Source organism: Vitis riparia, chromosome 6 (genome assembly GCF_004353265.1).
Source record: "Vitis riparia cultivar Riparia Gloire de Montpellier isolate 1030 chromosome 6, EGFV_Vit.rip_1.0, whole genome shotgun sequence".
Lineage (NCBI taxonomy): Eukaryota > Viridiplantae > Streptophyta > Magnoliopsida > Vitales > Vitaceae > Vitis > Vitis riparia.
Window position 1 is genome coordinate 10,837,561 of NC_048436.1, and position 21,417 is coordinate 10,858,977.

Sequence of the window (21,417 nt, forward strand, 5' to 3'; positions counted from 1 at the left end):
TAAAGTTAGCTTTTTGATTTGGCTTCCAGAGCTGTTATTTCCTAGTTTTAGCTTTTAGAGTTAGTTTTTTGGTTTGGCTTCTAGAGCCATTATTCTTCTAGTTTAGTGTTTAAAGTTAGCTTTTTGATTTGGCTTCTAGAGCTGTTATTTCCTAGTTTTAGCTTTTAGAGTTAGTTTTTTTTTTTTTTTTTGGCTTCCAGAGCCATTATTCTTCTAGTTTAGTGTTTAGAGTTAGCTTTTTGATTGGCTTCCAGAGCTGTTATTTCGTAGTTTAGTTTTTAGAGTTAGTTTTTTGGTTTGGCTTCCAGAGCTATTATTCTTCTAGTTTAGTGTTTAGAGTTAGCTTTTTGATTTGGCGTCCAGAGCTATTATTTTCTCAGTTTCGGCGTTCAGAGCCATCATCACTTTTTAGTTTCGGTGTTCAGAGCCATCACCGTGTCTTCAGTTCGGTGTCCGGAGCCATCATCACTTTTTAGTTTCGGCGTTCAGAACCATCTTCATCACTTTTTAGTTTCGACATTCAGAGCCATCGACATTTCCAGTCTGGGCGTTCAGAGCCATCATCACTTTTTAGTGTCGGCGTTCAGAGCCATCACCGTGTGCTAGTTCTGTGTTTAGAGCCATCATCGGTCTTCAGATCAACATTCAGAGTCGCATCCTCGGTTTCGACGTTCAGAGTCGTTGTCACTTCCCAGTTTGATGTTCAGAGTCATCATCATCACTTCTCGACTTTGACGTTCAGAGTCATCATCATCACCTTTTAGTTTCGGCGTTCAGAGCCATCACCGAGTTTTCAGTTTGGCGTTCAGAGCCATCATCGCTTCTCAGTTTTGGCATTCATAATCATCACTATTTTCAGTTTGGCGTTCAGCGCCATCATCGCTTTTCAGTTTTGGCGTTCAGAGCCATCACTATTTTCAATTTAGCGTTCAGAGCCGTCATCACCTCTCAGTCAGCGTCCAGAGCCATCGACATTTCCAGTCTTGGCATTCGATGCCGCATCTTTCTTTAGTTTGGCGTCCAGAGCCGTTGTACATATCTCTTCAGGCACCTTGAGTCATCACCTTTTCGTATTTTGACGTTTAGGGTCATCCCTTCTCATCTGTATCATTCAGAGTCACAGGCCCCGACATTCATATCCACTAGCATTGCGCATGTTGCCTTCATGGATTTGCGTTTACCCTCGTTTTCCTCACCTTGTCACCCCGTGCTTATTGCATATTCATCATTGTCCTTTCATATCTCCTTCTCACTGCTTATGACGATGTCCTTTGAGTTCACGATACGTATTTCGATCATGTTGTTAGATGCCCTACACTTGCCGTTTTCATATAGTTCACTTAGGGTAGTCTCCTTCTGGCACATTCTTTCTCGTACTTCAGAGTGGTTCGACCTTTACTCATCCTTGATATGGTCTTTCGAGTCACTTCTGGAGATATTCTCGAAGGGAGCCTGGGTCTTCGGTGTGGCTTCAGAGACACTTTTGATACATTCGTTTCCTTTTAAGATTAAAGCCTCTGTGTTTGTCTCTCAGCCTGAGTGAGTTCATGCCTCACTAGTGTCCCTATGGGGGTCTCCTTGGTTCTTCGGTAGAGTTCACTTCATTTCACTCACAATTCACACTTTCTTTTCACTCCAGTGTTCTCATTCCCTGCACTCGTGAACTCTACCGAAGAGGGGCATATTTGTAGACCCCCCCCCCCCCCCCCCAGAGAGATAGCTGGCATTTTTTTCCATTATGAAAATTTGCTGACCACCCGGGAAAGAGGCGGCCTTGGGCGGCCATGAGATGTGATCGAGCAGGAGATGAGACGTGTAGCAGCGGAAAAAAGGCAAAAAAAAAAAAAAAAAAAAAAGGATGGCTTGCTGAGAAAGACAAAGGGAAGAAAAGAAAGGAACGGGGGCGCTGCAGGTGGGGGGGAGGAGTTTTTAGCAGAGCAGAGGAAAAGAAAAAGCAGAGGATTCTTTGAGCTTGAGGGAGAAAACAAGCGAGGTATGGCTGCCATGGATCTTTCATTATTTTTATTATTATTTATTTTATTTTTTTATTTTTATCGTATACAGCCTCATTCATTTTTCTTGATATTTTCTATGACTTGTTTGGATATACGTTGCGTCTTATGATTCCTGTTTTGGTTCCCGGATTTCTTGGCGGCCACCTTGCCTATCTTCTTTGTGATGATTTGAGAATGACGCAGAGCTCTGTTTTAATTTTTCTATGCCTCGTATAGGAGTTTTGTTTCTTCCTTACCTCCTTAGGACGTATTCTAGCTCACTCACTGATAGCCAAACCTGTTGATCTAAACGTGAAACATGGCTTCGGTTGTTCTATTTTTTTCATTGGTTCGTGCTGCGATTTGCATTGCCATTCCCCTATTTCTGGGCAGTCTTGCTTCGCGTTGCCAGTGGGCAAGTTGAAGCAGCCGCTTCACTTTTTGAGGCGGAGGAGATGGCCGCTTTGGCTGTCAAGGCGAGGTCTGCCCTCATGAGGAGTGGCGGAGACCAACGCCAGTGTCGCCGAAAGTCTCCATCGCCGACCATGTTTTCTGGCGAGAAAGACTCGGAGTCATCCGGGAGAGTGGCTCCCGACGGTGGTGTCGAAGGCGGAGGAGGCAGCGAGGTGAAGGAGCACTTGGACGCGCGTCGGCTTCCGTTCTCTGGCGCATATTCCGACGGGATGGAGTCAGCCGCTGCCGCCGCGTGGAGGTGACGAAGACGTTGAAGCCGCGGGGGGGAGAGCTAGGACGAAGATGGAGTTTTTTTTGGGTTTTGGGCTTGGGGTAAGGCACTAGGCCCAGTCTTGTGTTTGGCTTTGGGCTAGTGTTTTGCTTTGAGCTAGGATGAAGATGAAGCTAGGCCCATTCCCAACCTTTATCCCATTTTCAAAGCCTATTGTTATTATTATTAATGTTATTATCATTATTATTATTGTTGTTAATTAAACTTTATTATTATTGTATTTATTATTACTAATTCAATTTTTAAAATCTCACTATTATCATTATTTTTAATTCAACTTTCATAATCCCATTGTTATTATTACTATTATTATTATTATTATTATTAGTTATTATTATTATTAATTATTGTTGTTATTAGCTATTATTATTATTATTATTATTTCAATTATTATTATTATTAACTATTATTACTATTATTATTATTATTATTATTATTAACTATTATTATAATTATTATTTCAATTATTATTATTAATTATTATTATTATTATTAATTATTGTTATTATTAGCTATTATTATTATTATTATTTCAATTATTATTATTATTAACTACTATTATTATTATTATTACTATTATTACCATTATTATTATTATTATTATAAGCTAAGCCCATTTCCAATTCCTAAGCCCACGTCCAACCCTATCCTAAACCCTTTAACTCCTATTAAAAGCCTAAAAGCCTATCATTATTAACCCCTCTTCAAAGTCCCTTTTCAAAGCCCAAGGTTCATCCCTAAAGGCCAGGTCCTAAACCCCTTTAACCTCTTTTCAAAGCCCATCTTAAAGGCTCAGATCCTAAAACCCCTTTTAAAAGCCCCCCTAAGCCCATTTTCAACTCTTAACCCCTTTTCAAATCCCTAAAGCCCAGATCCTAAACCCTTTAAACTCCAAAGCCTATTATTATTAACCCTTTTCACATTATTATTATTGTTATCATTATTACTATTCTTATTATTTTTATTACTATTGTTATTATTATTATTATTATTATTAGCGGATATTATTATTATTATTATTATTATTATTGTTAACGGATATTGTTATTATTAACAGATTATTATTGCTATTACTATTATTATTATTATTATTATTATTATCATTGTTTTTATTATTATTATTATTGTTATTAAAAATTTATATTCTCACAGTTCAATTTCCTGAAGCTCATTTTCTTATTATTATTATTATTATTATTACTATTAGCGGATATTATTATTATTATTATTATTATAATCATTACCATTAATTTAAACACTCAAATCTTATTATTATTTATATTATTAATTCAAACTTTCAGAACCTTATCATTATTATTATTATTAATCAAAAACTTTCGAAATCCTATTATTATTATTATATTTCAAACTCTCCTAATCTTATTATTATTATTATTATTATTATTATTAATTCCACTTTCAAAATCTTATTCTTATTTTTATTATTAATCCAACCTTTTAAAATCTTATCATTAATCTTATTATTATTATTATTATTATTATTAATTACTTTCAAAATCTTATTCTCATTTTTATTATTAATCCAACTTTTTAAAATCTTATCATTAATATTATTATTATTATTATTATTATTAATTCCACTTTCAAAATCTTATTCTTATTTTATTATTATCCAACTTTTAAAATCTTATCATTAATCTTATTATTATTATTATTATTATTATTATTATTATTATTAATTCCATTTCAAAATCTCATTATTATTATTATTATTATTATTATTATTATTATTATTATTATTATTATTATCGTTATTATTAATTCAAACCCTCAAAACCTTATTGTTATTATTATTAATTTAACTTTTAAAATCTCATTATTATTATTGTTATCATTAATTCGACTTTCAAAATCTTGTTATCATTATATTATTATTATTATTTCAAAACCATATTGTTATTGTAATTATCCTTATTATTATTATCGTTATTGTTATCACCTTAGGCCCTTATAATTCCAAAGCCCTTTTTAATCCCTTTCGTTTATCCATATTATTATTATCATTTATTGTTATTATTATTATTATTATTATTAAAAATCTATACTCTAGCCATTTAATTTCTTAAAGTTCATTTCTTCTTCTTATTATTAAAAATCTATATTCTCGCAGTTCAATTTCCTAAAGTTCATTCCTTATTATTATTATTATTACAAATTCAACTTTCAAAATCTATATCTGTCCAGTTTAATTCCCTAAAGTTCATTTCTCATTTTCTTTGGCAAATTTCATTTTAATTACCGAGGCTCTAATATTTTAAATTTAATTCCAAATACTCTAATCTTCAAATAAACTTCCGGGATCCGGTTTTCACTCGAATAGTTTTAATCCCCTTTCAGTTCCTAAATAATCTTCTGGTAAGCAATAATGAATTCTCCATAATTCCAAAACACGGGAATTTGTGAGACTAGCTCATGAGTAATAAATTGGGCTTTGGCGGGGGCCCTATGTTCGATCTCTTTCGATTTGTCAACTGTTTGGCTTAGTGTATTTTGCTTGAGCTTCGTTTTGCACTCCGATATGCACGAACTATATTTGTATTCATCAATTGTGCACTAATTCTGTTTCTTGGTAGCGCATTATGGCTCATGGCCGAGGTACGCATCCACTCCCATTCTAGTCAATCTCTATTGCGTGTTTTGATTCTCATATTGTGCATGATTTAGGTGGGTATCCATTGACTTTCTCGTTGATTGCCACGTCAGTTCATTGTATTAGTAGAGACCCGAATTTAGGGACTTAGAGGGGTGCTATGGTCTTTTACCGTACCTTCCCGATAAGTAACCTGACCCCCGAGCCCGATCCGGTTTTTCACAGGCCACCTTTTCCGAAATAAGGAGTCACGCTTAGGGTTTTTCTTTCTTATTTTGTTTACCCTTTTAAAAATAAAACAAAAATAAGTGGCGACTCCAAGTCATTTTTAATCAACAAAATCAATCTTTCAAATTAAAATCGAGTTAGCCATCAAGTGGGAAACGCATGAGCCGAAATGCGGGGTCCACAATTATAATAGTATTTTTAAATGTAATTTTCATATATTTGAAAGAGGGTAATAACCGTTTTATTTATTTATTTATTTATTTATTTTTTATTTTTTTTGCATATATTTTAGAATTTTCATACGAAATATATTCTTATTATATAAAATAAAAAATCATATTGAAATCATTTAAAAAATAATTTTAATAATTTTTTTTGAAATAAAATTTTCAAAACAAGCTTTTACTTCACACTTGAGTTTAATTTATTTATTTTTATCATTTTAAAAAATAAATCACTAAAGAATTAAAAGCCTCAAGAAATTAAAAAAAAAAAACAAAAAAAAAAAAACAAATAGGATGCATAGTGTATAATGCAAAATAGTCACACAATATAAATTCATTTTATACAATTTCCATATCCTTTAAATAATTTTGACATTATGAGAAAAGCATAAGCTTTAACTCAATTACGTCTTTTGTGAACCTTAGACCCATTACTAGTTTTACCGTAAAGCATAATCATATCTACTAAATAAAAATAAAAATGTTCCATTTGAGATGTTAGAAATTTATCCCTTTGGTAATTTTATTGAAACAAACAAATATTTGGGTTAAGAGCCTCCTCATGTGGAATTCTCCACTAAATTTATCAAATTTATCAAAAACTGATGATGTTTATTTTTTTTATTTTTTGGTGAAAGTAATTTAGTTTTAGAATTTAGGTTGATTGTTTTTCTATTTTTTTATGACTTATTATAAATTTTTTACTAAATAAAAAAAACCAAAATATGTAACTTTTTCTAATTAGAGAAAATAACATATTGATTTTTTTTATTTTTTAATACTTAATAGAAATAAAATATTACAAAAACAAACAACCTAATATTTAACATTATTAAACATTAAGGTTCCATTTAGAATTAAGTAAAAAAATAAACACCACAAAAATACCGATTATATTCTAAACGCCAACCTGCTCTTACTTCTACTTCATGCCAATACTATAGTAATAACAGCATATGGGTGGGGCCCCCATTGTTCTGTTTATTTTTTAATTTGCTATACTTGTAAGTCATGTACCGGTATTCTTCAACATTTTAACATGCTCTGGAAAAAACTACAAGAGAATTCAGGCATCATCAAATGAATCATGGCTTGCACCCTCGGGGAAGAATGAATCTCAGTTCACACCATCATCAGAGCCCCAAGCATCATCCTTCAAATTTTTCCTTGCAACGATGCGCTGCTTTCTGGCCTCCTCCTGTTTCTTCAATTCCCTTGACCCAAATGATGTGGAAGGTAGCTTCATTCCCATTGCCTGAGCGATCAGCCTCCCAGCAGTTCTTGCTGATGTCTCTGGCCTTTGCCGAGGCGGCTCCAGATCTGAAAGCAAATAACACAATGTTTGCCGAGTCTTTTAATCCTTTGGGATTTCTTTTGGCGGAGATAACTTGAGAACCATCAGATGATACTCCGTTCAAGACTCTAAAAGAACCATGTATTCATTCAGGGCAATACTGCATAATACTTTTGTGGGATGTAACTTCATAACAATGCGGTATAAAGAAGGGGAAAATTGAACAAAGTAGAAAAACTAGGATAGTCGGGTACAAATGTATAAACAAAATGATGATTGAAATTAATATAGCAAGAAATAATTTATTGGGTCGAAAAATTAAGGAGCCTAACCAACGCTAAGGCAAGATTTGGTGCAAGTTCCTGCCTAAGAAAGGGGAAAAGTCTCAGGAGGAAGGATGGATCTATAAACAAAAAACAGTGCTTAAATTTGAAGATAAAACATTCATCAGATGATAGCAGAACAAGATAGGACCTGTATTCATTATATTCAGAAAATATTTAATTAACAAGAATCAAAATCGAAGAGAAATATAAGTACTGTTGCTGGACTTCCAAAAATGATTGATAAATTCTCATGACAAAATTATCATGCAAATAATTTTGTATGAATATATATATATATATATATATATATATATATATATATATATATATATATATATATATATATATGTATGTATATATATGTATGTATGTATGTATGTATATATAATGTATGTATGTATGTATTAACTAGGGTGTCAGGGTTTCCTCAAACTGCAAATAATTTGATATGCAGTTCAAACTGAATCCAAAAGAAAGAGGAAAGACTAAGGAGTTTACCTCTTGTTTGAATTGAGTTCAAAAGGATATCAGTCTCATCCAGTACACGGACTGTAAACGGGCATCGGACAAAGTTACAGGCCTCAATTGCTGCATTGGAAGATTGAGACTCTTAACCATAAATTCAGAACCTAAGATGCCATTAAAAAACTTAACAAAACCCTAGGGGCATAAGAAAATGAAAAATGCCTGATTTTTAACATAGCATAAGCATAAAAGAAAAAAGTCAGTATACAACAAAAATCAAGTTGATTTAATATTCAGGCAAGGACAAAAAGAATCAAAAGTACTTGAAAACAATTCCATTGGTCTTGTGCATGTGCATGTCATGCACTCTTTTCCAGTCTCTCGCTGCTTTACTCTTTCTTCCTTATTTTTTTTATCTATTGTTATTATTATCATTTTTTTTCAGGCAAAATCACTGCAGAAAGGAACTTTTTCATAAAGTATAATAGAGAAATTAAATAAATAATGAAATTTTAATATTTTTCAATTTTCTTTCGCTTCTAACTACACCATTGTTCTGACTGGAAATTATACTGTTGCAATATCCATCTTTGACTTAATCACAGTACCTGTAAATAGAGAATGGGAAACCAGGTGAGGGGCTAGGTTAGGCTTAGGCCTAAAATTTTCGAGTCACCCAAATGACAATAATATGATTGGGAAATTTTAGCCCAAACCACTCAGTTTACATGGGATCAACTCACTATTAACAACCCATTTATCACATACATTAATCATAGTTAGTGCCCATTGGCTCCAGCTGTACTATTCGGTAAAGTGTTTCTGTGAGAGGACCTATGGAGAGAAGAGTTTGGTTCAATTCAAACACCTGCTCATGTAGCCTCCACTGCCAAAGCATCTTGATCCTAACTTTTCTACAAAGAGCTTCTAAGAGGCTAGTTCTCATTTTCTTTTAAGTCCTTTAGGAGGCAACCAAATCACTGTAAAGTACTTTTGACGGTTGGACAACAATGTTTTCAAAAACCGGACTGGACCAACTGGTCAGACTAGTCGGACTGTCAACCGGTTGACATTCTGGTTCAGTTTGGTTATTTGGCCTCTTATAACTTCCAGAATCTCCTTCAATTTGGGATGCACATATTATGCCAAGGCTCAAAAACTGTAATTTCTTATTATCTAAGGGGTTTTTTTTTTCTTAGGTTTAGGTTTTATTTTGGTTTTCTGTAAGAAAGTGAAACCTTTCTTACATTCAATTCAAATGGTTGGAAACTTAATGGCATAAGGACACAAATGCATTTTTTCCCCTCCAATATTGACCCATTGCCTAGGAGTTGAGGCAGAGACTTTTTCTCAGCAGCAGGGTTTGCTTGGATAGGTGTTTCTAATATGCTGGTTGTATATTTCTGGGGTTTGATAAGAGGCCCATAGCCAGGGCCTTGTTAGAAGGGCCATATCCTAGCAACCTTATGAGTTATTTGGCTGGATAGAAATGTTTGGATCTTCGCACATAAGAAGAGACTGGTTATTGATTCTTGACAGTATATGTATTTCCTCACCTATTTGAATGCTAGTAACCAAGCAGTTCTCAGGAAATCTAGTAAGCATCATCTTAGAAGATAGGAGTTCAATAGCCTCCCAGTTAGGAAAGTGGTGGAGAGAGGGTAGAAGAGGGCTATTCCATTAGTTGGTCTGCTAAAACTAAATTTAAATGCATAGCCCTTGAGCAACCTAAGTCAGAAGGGTATTGACAGACTCACTAAGATCATAAAAGTGAGATTATTCAAGTGCAATAAAAAGAGCTAGGTTTGGACTAGCTATAGAAGTAGAGATACTTGCTTTACTGCAGCATCTAAGTTGCAACGCAATGGGTGTCACCCATTTACTGGTAAAGAGGGATTTAGAAACAGTTTTGTCTTGGCTAACTAAAAGTCACAGAGGGCCTTGGAGATTTGATCATTGGACAAGGAGGATTATAAAATCGGGGCTGCATTGCTCTTTGTGGAAGCCTAGATCAGCCAACCAGGAAACCAATAGGCAAATAAGAGTGGAGCCTCATCTTTAGTTGATTTATCAGGGATCCCATGCCTGATTTGGGTCCCCCCCTTTTTGGTTTTTTTAATATACTCTCGTTTTTTAGGGGTGGAAAGCCAAATGCATTCAATTAAGGCTTTTACTACTCATCTTTGTCCATGTTTCTTTCTTTTTTCTTCTTTTGAAGGATTTCTCATCCTTGTTTCTCTGGTACATATTCTTAGCATTAAAAGGAGGATGGAAATGCCTCTTTGCCAACATACCTTAGTTTGGCTAATATTTCTTATCCTTGCATCTGTGTTGTATCATGTTGACACATATTTTGGCTAATATTAAAGTGTCCGTGTATCATGGTTCATGATATAATAAGTAACACTGCCCAATCACCAAAACTTAAGCCATTATGGATTACAATATTTTTTAGACACAACAACCTTGATCTATAATCTTGAATGTATGTAGTGGTATTGAGATGAGAGAGAGAGAGGGTGAGAGCGAGGGGGAGGGTGACGACGACGAGGTGAAATCGAATCGGAAAAGGCAGAAGTTCGGGGTGGAATCGAAAACCTTTGAAGTAGAGGTGGAGAAGAGAAGAGGTAAAACCCTACTCTTCATTGTGGAAAGCAAAAAAGGTGTATCCTCATGGGTTAGATTGGGGCCGGCAAGTGTCGGGACTTTTCTGGAAGGGCTGGACCAGTGTATTAAGGTTGGGAAAAACGACAAATGGGAGAAGGGATGGAAGGAAAAGGGGAGAAGGTATTCCATGGTGTGTGAAGTGAACAAGGCGGGAAGCTTCATTAGGCTAGGAGTCGTAGATGCGGAGGAGAAAAGGTACAGTATCTGCATCCTGAGAGGAAGAGGGGGAAGAGAGGGATGGACAGTCATGGCGGAAGTGGTGCGGAACTTGTATATAAGGATTGATAGAAGGGAGGAAAACAAGGACGAGCCAATCCCTGAAAGAATGCCACCTGAAATGGGAGAGAGATGGGGGAGTAGGAATAACATCTGGATTAGGATGGAGATTAAGGGAGAGGACATTTGAAGAAATGTGGATCGGTTGGGACAATGTTTGATTGGAAAATGGAATCCTAAGGCAGCAGGGGGAGGGGATTTGGAGAGGATGGGGTGGCTGATGGCAAGCGTTTGGGGGTTAAAAGGGAAGTTAGGGTTGGCCTGGATGGATGAGGGTCAGGCCCTATTGGAGTTTGAAAAGACGGCAGAAGCCAGGAAAACCTTCGACGTCGGAGAAAGGTTGGTGGGGGGGATTCACGTTGATCTGAAGCTGTGGAGTCCGAGCTATGGGTGTTTGGAAGAAGGGGAATTAGAAGAGGAAGTTTGGGTGAGGATTAAAGGATTGCCACTGTTGCTCTGGGTTCCTAGTATTTTGCGAAGAGTGGGAGATGAGTGCGGGGGCTTTGTAGCCATGGATGCTTCGACGGAGAAAATGGAAGACCTCCGGTGGGCGAGGATTTTGGTGAAGACGAAGAGAGGTGAGTTGCCAAGCTCGATAGAAATTGGAGTTGAAGAGACCACATATCACCTCCCGATGTGGTGGGAAGTAACGCCGTTGATCAGAAAGAAGCCGGAGGACTGTCGGAGAGCAAAAGGTCGTGAGGAAGGGGACGACGGAGGCGCACGTGCTGGCCGGCGAGTGGAGGAGTGGGGCAGCGCAGGTCTCGAGGCACTGCTACGGTCAAACGATGTGATGGAAGGGCATTCGGATGGGATGGGCAGGGTCTTGTCGGTGGGCTGGATCCAATTCGGGTCGATGCTCCGGGTGTCAAAGAATGGGGCGGAAGATGGGTCGAACCCGGATGGGCTTAATGGACCCAATGTGGGCCTTAGGAGGGACGGGGGGTCTAGCCTGCCTTCAATATTTGGATCAGTAGTGTCAAAAGAAGTTAGAAGTTGTGGGCTTGGGCCAACGAGCAGATCGAAAGGCCCAAAAGGCAAGGAGAAAGTACTAGAGGAGATCCCTAGGTCGCGATCTGGGTCATCTCTGGACCAAAGAGAGTGCAGTGGGCCGTCTTCAAGCTGGTTGCAGGAGAATGAGGCATAGCGAGGTGGGCCTCCAGGCAAGAAGAGAACAGGCCCGAAGGTGAGCAAGCCTAATTCAGGCCCGTTGGAGGCATTAGTTCAATCTGGGCTGTTTGATGAAGCCAACATCGAGCTAGAATTCCTAAGAGCGAGGGAGAAGGAAACTAAGATTGCTCAGAAGGCCAATTCCCTCGAGGCATTGGTAGACAGTGCCCTACAAAATGAAGCTATGAGGTATGAGGCTTTATCATCTCTAGGGGGTTTATGGGTCTTAGGGAATTCTTCTCCTTCTTTATGCTTTCTCTTGGTCGGACTCCAGAGGGGGAGTTCTTTGATCATTCTGGGGGAATTAGGGAGATCTGCCAAAATGGCAGAGAATCACAAGGGCAAGGTGCAGCTAGCACTAGGGCGAGTGGTAGTGTTTGTTGGGATCTGGTTGAATTCAAAGGCCCCTTAGCAACGACAAGGGAACAGGAGGGGGGGTCTTCACAGTATGAGATTCAAGAAGAAAGGGGGGAAGGGGACCTGGATTGGCAAGAAAGTAGCCTAGCAAGATTCAGTTTTCGACTGATGGTCTGGAAAAGGAGATATTAAATTTTCTGATTAAAATCAGGAAAAGAAGGGAAAAGATTCATAGTAAAGGATTATTGGAAAAATCGAGGTTTGAAAGGGAGCTAAAGAGGTTGGAATGCTCAGTGAATTATGAGGGGGATGGCAACAAGAAGGGCCCTATTCAGGGCAAAGGGGTGCAGACGGTGATTGATTAATGAATCTCAAATTGTTAAGTTGGAATGTGAGGGGGGTGAACGAAAGCACGAAAAGGAAGGTTATTAAATCGGTTATTAGGAAGCAGAAGGTGGATCTCTTTTGCATCCAGGAGACGAAAATTCAGAATATGACTGATAGGGTGGTGAGAAGTTTAGGGACGGGTAGATTTTTAGATTGGAAGGTCCTAAATGTGTGTGGCTCGGCTGGGTGTATCTTGATTTGCTGGGATAAAAGAGCTATGGAGTTGTTGGAGTGGGAGGTGGGTCAGTTCTCTTTATCCTGCAGATTCAGGACAATGGAGAATGGGGTGATTTGGGCTTTTACGGGGGTTTATGGTCGGTTCACTAGACTTGAAAGGGAGTGGTTGTGGGAAGAAGTAGGGGCGATTAGAGGAATTTGGGAGGGGCCTTGGTGTCTAGGTGGTGATTTCAACATTACCCTGGCTCAAGGAGAGAGAAGCATGCAAGGGAGAATAACTTCAGCTATGAGGAGGTTTGCGGAAGTTGTAGATGATCTAGGCCTTGTGGACCTTCAACTGCAAGGGGGTGCCTTCACGTGGACTGGGGGCCTGAATAGTCTGTCAAAGGCTCGTCTAGATAGATTTCTGGTCTCTCCTTGCTGGCTTGATCAGTTTAGTAGGGTGAGCCAGCGGAGGCTTCCCAGGCCGACTTCGGACCACTTTCCAGTATTACTTGAGGGGGGTAGTTGGAGGAGAGGGCCTGCCCTCTTCAGATTCGAAAACATGTGGTTCAAAGTCGAGGGGTTTAAGGATTTAATTCGGAGTTGGTGGTGGGGAATAGAGGTCAGTGGCAGTGCCAGTTTTAGATTGTCGGCGAAATTGAAGGATCTGAAGCAGAAGTTTAAAGTTTGGAATAGGGAGGAGTTTGGTAATCTGGAAAGTAACAAGGAGGCTGCAATTCAGCAAGTGGAGTATTGGGACAGAGTGAAGGATGAAAGAAGCTTGTCAATGGAGGAATTAGCTTGTAAGAAGGAAGCTAAGGAGGATTATGCCAAGTGGGTAGATCTGGAAGAAACTCACTGGAGGCAGGTGTCTAGGGAACTTTGGTTGAAGGTAGGTGATAGGAACACGGGATATTTCCACCGTATGGCGTCTGCCCATAGGAGAGTTAATCACATGGACAGAATTAAAATTAATGGGCTTAGACTAACAGAGGAGCGTGAAATTAGAGAGGGGGTAGCAAATGCTTTTAAGCAGCAATTTTCCGAAAGTTCGGGGTGGAAGGCGGACATTGGAAGCCTCCCTTTTAATCAAATTAGTGTGCAAAAGGCAGAGATGCTGGAGGCTCCCTTCACTGAGGGTGAAGTCCAGTCGGCCCTAATGGAAATGAATGGGGATAAAGCCCCAGGTCCTGACGGGTTCTCTGTTTTCTTTTGGCAATGCTGCTGGGATTTCGTCAAGGAGGAAATATTGGAGATGCTTAAGGAGTTCCATAACCAGAATACGTTCCTCAAGAGTATTAACAACACTTTTCTGGTGCTGATTCCTAAGAAAGGAGGGGCTGAGGATTTAGGAGACTTTAGGCCCATCAGCCTTTTGGGGGGCCTCTATAAGCTGCTAGCAAAGGTGTTGGCCAACAAGCTTAAGAAAGTAATAGATAAAGTAGTCTCCCACGATCAGAACGCGTTTGTTACGGGTAGGCAGATTCTTGACGCTTCTCTAATAGCAAATGAAGTGATCGACAAGTGGAATAAGAAGGGGGATAAGGGGGTTATCTGCAAGTTAGATATAGAGAAGGCCTATGATAGTATTAATTGGAAATTCCTCTTGAAAGTCATGGAAAAAATGGGATTTGGCGCTAAGTGGCTGAGGTGGATGTGGTGGTGTATTTCCACAGCCAAATTTTCAGTTATGGTGAATGGAACGCCAGCTGGCTTCTTTTCGAGTTCAAAAGGGCTGCGGCAAGGGGACCCCCTGTCCCCTTACCTTTTTGTCATGGGGATGGAAGTGTTGAGCATTTTTATCAGAAGGGCTATGGAGGGGGGTTTCATCTCAGGGTGCAAAATTCAGCGTGATAGAGGGCGGGTTGTCCACATTGCTCATCTGCTTTTCGCCGATGACACTATTGTCTTTTGTGAGGCAAAGAAGGAGAACTTAACGAATTTAAGTTAGATCTTGTTCTGGTTTGAAGTCGCGTCCGGGTTAAGAATTAATTTGGCTAAAAGCGAGATTATACCAATAGGGGAGGTGCAAAGGATAGAGGAGCTGGCTGTGGAGTTAGGGTGTAAGGTGGGGCAGCTTCCGACTGTGTATTTGGGGTTGCCTCTGGGGGTGCCTAATAAGGCTACATATAGGTGGGATGGGGTAGAAGAGAAAATGAGGAGGCTTGCTCTTTGGAAGAGTCAATATCAATATATCTCAAAGGGTGGGAGAATCACTCTAATCAAAAGCTTTATGGTTAGCATGCCAGTGTTTCAGATGTCGTTATTCTGCATGCCCATTTCTGTGGCAAGAAGATTAGAAAAATTGCAAAGAGACTTTTTGTTGGGGGGGGGGGGGGGGGGTCACATGGAGAGGAAAGCTCATCTGGTTAAGTGGGATGTGGTGTGTGGGGATAAGGAGAATGGGGGGTTGGGAATTAGGAAGTTTACTATCATGAATAAAGCACTTCTTGGCAAATGGACTTGGAGATTCGCTTCGAATAAGGAGGCCCTTTGGAAGCAAGTGCTGGTGGCTAAGTATGGTCAAGAGGATTACGGTTGGAGGACCAAAAAGGTTGTGGGTGCATGTGAGGTGGGGGTGTGGAAGGAGATCTTAAAGGAAGCTGGATGGTGTTGGGACAAAATGGTGTTCAATGTGGGGAAAGGTAATAAAATCAAATTCTGGACTGACGTGTGGTGCGGGGATGCAGCGCTGTCCCAAAGGTTCCCGCATCTCTACATCTTGGCAGCCAACAGAAATGCGAAAGTTGAAGACCTGTGGGACCAGAATGTTGGGGAAGGAGGCTGGAATTTGTGTTTTATAAGGGATTTTAATGACTGGGAGGTGGAGTTGGTAGGTGAGTTGCTCCAAGCGTTGAGAGGACTTAGGATAACTTGGGAGGACGACTCGGTTTCTTGGAAGGGAGGGGGAAGTGGGCAGTTTAGAGTGAAGGATGCGTACAGCTGGCTGGATAGGTCTATGGATGTCAACTTTCCGAAAAACAAAATTTGGGTGGGAAGAGTCCCAACTAAAATCATGTTTTTTGCGTGGGAAGCGACTTGGGGAAAGATCTTGACTCTTGATAGGCTCCAAAAGAGAGGTTGGCAGCTCCCTAATTGGTGTTTTTTGTGTGCTTGCGAAGCGGAAAGTGTGGATCACTTACTTATTCATTGTACAGTGGCTAGAGTGCTATGGGACTTAGTGTTGGGTTTAGTTGGGGTCAAGTGGGTGTTCCCTAATACTGTAAAGGAGGTTTTATATAGTTGGGGGGTACTTTTATGGGGAAAAAAAGGAAAAAATTCTGGAAGTCCATTCCGTTATTCATTTTTTGGATGGTTTGGAAGGAAATGAATAGATTAGCCTTTAGGGGGGGTGGGGGGGTCTTAGCAATTCAGAGGTTTAAATATTCTTTTGTATGTAATATCTGGGTTGGACTAATTTGTATATGGAAAAGGAGCCGCATTCCCTTTTAGATTTCCTGAAGTGGATTACCTCCAGTTGAGGGTTGGTTTGTTTTTTGGCTTTTTGCTTGTTTGGCCTTTGTTGCCTTGTATACGCCCTGTATACGTTGGGGCTCTTTAGCCTCTTCAATGAATTGTGTTTGCTTATCAAAAAAAAATATATATTTTTTAGACACAAAGATTAACAAATATATCAAACTTCATAAGTATTTTTCAATTTTATATTAACAGTTTATAATTAGATGTATTAATCACAATGATGGGATCAGGAACATAGGTCCTTTGGTCTCAAGCAACACTCACGTACAATCAGAAACCAATCTAACCATTCCCAAAGTTTCAGCGCTTTTTGGTTCTCATTCAAAAGTGAACAAACAACCTTGTTGAGTATTAGACAGAAAAGTAATGTGGCCATATTATAATAACAGACTTGACCTAATGGACATCATAAGACACTGTCAAAAGCTCTTTCATTGATTTTAGTGAGATGCATTGTTTTGTTTATGATGGCCGTCATTCTTTGTGCCCTAGTTTTTTTCCTGATCCCTAGATGGCATTGCACTTAAATTGACTCCCTTTGGCCATTGGTTAGGGCTTTTCTTTGCTTATCTTTTCTCACAGAACAAAAGCTTGTCTTTCGACAAATCATATTGAAACTGATTGAAACTAGTTTCTTTCTCTCTTTTCTTTTTGATGCTCTCTCTCACCAAAAACAATATATAATTCCAACTAAAAGAATGATAGAAATTCTTGTAATGGCAATTTATCACTTTGCTCATCATATTTCTTAGCTATCTTTTCAAAAGTCAACTCTTAGAACTTTCACTGGCATGTCCATTTCAACCACTTATTCTACCACCATGTAATTGACTGCATTTTTTATTTTAAGTGCTTTGTTATCATTGTATGAGGAGAACAAGAACATAATGTACCCATGCTCTATTTGCTAATTATATGATGCAGCTTCACCAAATTATGACTCTTCATCCAAATAAAAATGTCCTCCAATTGGACCTAACTACTTATAGCACTCATACTATGACCAGAAGATAACCGTAGGCCACAGCAGAATCCATGTTACAGAGGTTCTTACTTTATTTATTAACAAAATAAACCCCTTAAAATGATGTCAAAAAACAGGTTGCAGTTAAGTACATGTCAATTATACTATAAAGAGAATCCATCTTTCAAAGAAGGCTATCAAGAAAACACGCCTGTAACTAAACTCATCCACAAAATCCACAAAAGATAGACTCCCAGATAACAGAAAGTAGAGACAAATCCCCAAGTAAAAAACAAAATAAAAGGTTGCAAATAAAAAAAATTTAAACCTACCCCCCAAAAGAGATCTCCCTTTAAAAAGTTTTCTTATCATGCCCTCTACACCAAGGAACACTTTATAACATAGATTCTTACCATAACAATAAAATCAGTCAATATCAGTCTTTTACATCAACATGCAAATTGCTACTAACTTAGCTAACTATTACACCATTATAAAATATTTCTGGAAATGAAATTAATGAATAAAGATAATAATAGCATGCCATGGATTGCCAAAATTGGTTGAACTATTGATTTGAGATATATTATGATGAGGATGAATCTCCAAGATATATATCAAGAAAGGGAATTAGTATTAGTTGCAATTAGGATTAGCTAGTTAAGTTATAACATAATTAGAATTTGAGTCATGATAGGTTATTAAAGTCCTAATAGACTTTAGATTTTATAATTAGAATTAGAGTAATAATAGGTTATTAGAGTCCTAGTAGACTTTGAATTTCTTAAAGAAACCTATAAATAGGCTACTTGATGTAAATCAAAGGGATGAATTGATATTAATAATATTATATTTTCTTTCATTGCAAGTGTTGCAATCCTTAGTGGTGAGATTCCATTGATTTTCTATGTGAGACTCCTAGAAGACCTTAGTGAGACTCTAAGGCTTTTGATCTTTTCTTCGTTGTTTCTTCTTTCTCTCTATTTCTTATCTTATATGTTTTCTCTACCATAAAATTTATTCTTTGTTCTTCTCATTACACCCTAAAAATAAAACCCTAACCCACCTACTTTTCAGTATAGGCAACCATCCTAGTGTTGTCCTACATCAATTTCAGTATTAGAGCGAAAATTCTTGACATGAAGGCATATGTAATTGAGGAGTGGAGCAACATATGCAAACATGGTTGAAGGCTACAACTTTTTTATGCAGCTATTGGTGAACATACCAAGGCCAAATGAAGAGGAAGATTGGCAACATACTAGCATCTTCCAAACTCGTGTTGCTTGCCAAGGGAGACTATGTACTTTGATTATTGGTGGAGGTAGTTGTTCCAATCTAGCTTCAGAGAGCTTGTTGAGAAGCTTAATCTAAAGACAAAAGGTCATCCAAATCAAGGGAGACTATGTACTTCGATTATTGATAGAGGTAGTTGTTCCAATCTAGTTTTAGATGAGTTTGTTGAGAAGCTTAATCTAAAGACAGAAGGTCATCTAAATCCCAATCAAATAGCATGGGTAAATGACACATCTATTTTGGTGAGTTCTCATTGTTTAGTGACGTTTAATTTCACTAATAATTTTGAGTTATCAACATGGTGTAATGTTTTGCCAATAAAAGCTGCCCATATTATGCTTGGAAGACCATGGTTTTTTTATGAAAGTTGCCCTGTTGATGTTTGACTTCCCAAGGCCAAACATTATCATGAGTGGTGGCAAACATGAAGAATCTGCTGAAAATTCTTTTGAACATAGGGAATTTAAGAATTTTATTCTTCTACAAGACAGTTTACAAGAAGAGTATGGGAAGCAACTCTCCACAAGCTTGTTGGAGACACGTAATTATTTCGAGAATTATCAACTTGTTTTACAACATTGAAAAGTTTTTCGAAGTATAATATTTGTCTTGCATATCCAGGTTGTGATGGCTTTGGCTAGAGGAGGTAGGAGACGGTTTACTGTGGAATCCAAAGCTTTTGAACTTGTGATCGATGAAGTTGGAGGAAAGCTGAGAGGTTGTATATGGGAGAGATGCAAAGGGTTAGCATCTTGGATCAGATTTGGTGATGCAGGGCTCAGTAGTTTGTTGGTAGGAGTGGAGACCTGCTGTAGAGATAGAGATGAGAGTAAATGGTCCCTCGCATGGGAGGAGGAGGGAAGGAAGTATAGATTGGAGCGGCGTTCAAATGAGGCGGGTAGATTCATTCTTTGCTCTGTTCGTGATCTGGAGTCTAAAAGGTTTTGCTTAATTTTTCCAGAAGGAAAGAGGCTATCTGGGGATGGAATACCTTGGCTGAGAAGTTGAGAGAGGTTGGGGTAGTTCCAGCTAGAGGAGCAAAGGATCCTCTTTCTCTTGAGGTGCTGAAGAAGGAAAAGGAGCCTGATCAAAGACATATGCAGATGTAGCAAAACTGAGAGTGGGGAGACTAGGGATAAGGTTTGGCTGGAAGCGGGAAGGAGGGTGAAGCCTGGTAGATTAGAGCAGCTGGGTCGTTGCTTGGTGGGTAGATGGGATAAGGTGGAGAACCATCCCCCTGCGTTGGATGTTCTGAAAAACTGGGCTGTCCATGCTTGGCTTCTCCATGGCAAGTTGGACTTAGTGTAATGGGAGGGGGCTAATTCTCTTTGAGTTCGAATTGAGTAGTGAGGCAGAGCGGGTTCTTGCTAGAGGGAAGAGAAAGGTGCTAGGTAGTGTATTATTAATGGAAAGATGGCACCCGGAGGTGGGGTGTTTTAGCTATGGAGCTTATGCTAGTGAGGTATGGGTGAGAGTGGTAGGTCTGCCCCTTCATTTATGGAATGAGAGGTGTTTAAGTTGATAGGAGACGGTTGTGGTGGGTTCATTGCTGTGGATAACAAGACGGAGTCAATGGCAGAGCTGCAATGGGCTAGAATGTTGGTGAAATCGGCGGGCAGGGACACCCTTCCTCTGTCCAGATTGTGGATGAGATGGGGTGCTTCTCAGTCCAGCTGTGGTGGGAATCACCACCTTGGTTCTCTCAGGTGGTGCCGGCGGGAAGTGGCCTCGGGATTGGGGATGAAGTGGATGCTGAAGATACAGGGAGTAAGTATTGTGATGAGTATAGAGATGGCGTGCGGGAGAAGGTTGGACAGCGAAGGAGCAGAGAGGAGCAGTTGAGCCGCCCTGTGGTAGTTCTTCAAAAGGGGATTCAGTTTGTCCAGTTGAGCTGGCTGAGAGGGGGCCTGGAGAGGAGGTGACTGATGGAGAAGACAGCTGCGGGATCAGAGCTCGAGGTGGAGGGAAATCAGCAAAAAGGGAGGTTTTAAATCTGGGCCAGCAGATTGTGTGTTTGGGCCTGATTGGGAGGCCCAAGTAGGAATGGGCTGGGAGACGATGGTTTTAAGTCAGATTTGTGGGAGCCCAGTTTTTGGGCCTGATTGTGTCCCCAGGCCCATCTCGTTAAGAGGATGGGTAGTGGGCTGCGAGGAGAGGCCTTTTCTCTTTAAGGGGGTGATTGCAGGGCTGCGAAGGGGGGGCCGACATGGGTCTTGAGCCGAGTTGGGAGGGATAAGAGGATTTAGGGCTCCTCCTCGTGCCGAGGCTGGGGGGATGGATCTTAGGGCTCCGATGGAAGCGTCGGGTGCCAAGTTATGGTGGACGGGGGATCGCGTGCTTCCTAGGAGGAGATTGGAGGGAGTCGGAGTCTCTAACGGAGAAGGCGAGAGCGCGGATGACTGAAGAAGCGCTGTCGGCTGAAGCATCCAGGTACGAGCCCGTAATCGATGTTCTTGGGGGGGATCGGGTTTTCTCTCTTCTTCTTCTCTTTCTGGGTGCGATCGGGCTATGGTGGTGGGGGGAGTTAGGGGATCGGTAGTTATTGACGAAGGTGTTGGATTTCAAGCTCCTTGCGTGCCGTGTTGACTGATGGCAGTCCGTGGGAGTCGGAGACAGAGGGGGGAAAGAACAGGGGTTTCGGAGCAAAGGAGAGTGAGGATCTGGAAGAAGATGATGGCCAGGGTTGCGGATGGGACGACAGTAGCTTGGCTAAATTCAGTAAAACTTTGGGATTTTCGACAGTTGGCGTTGAAGGGGAAGTCCTTAAATTACTG

At 39.5% G+C, this 21,417-nt stretch overlaps 1 protein-coding gene across 4 annotated transcripts in view; it reads right to left on the bottom strand.

Moving 5' to 3' along the window:
* Positions 1-6,677: 6,677 nt before the first annotated feature.
* LOC117916059 (coiled-coil domain-containing protein R3HCC1L) overlaps positions 6,678-21,417 on the bottom strand; it is a 43,655-nt gene continuing 28,915 nt past the window's right edge. For 3 of the 4 annotated variants that reach the window (XM_034831867.1, XM_034831866.1, XM_034831868.1), the window contains exons 5-6: positions 7,921-8,010; positions 6,678-7,122 (exon numbers count right to left, since the gene is read on the bottom strand). In XM_034831867.1, coding sequence (XP_034687758.1) covers positions 6,920-7,122; positions 7,921-8,010 — 293 coding nt within the window. In that variant the 3' untranslated portion in view covers positions 6,678-6,919. The other variant, XM_034831870.1, reaches the window with a different exon arrangement.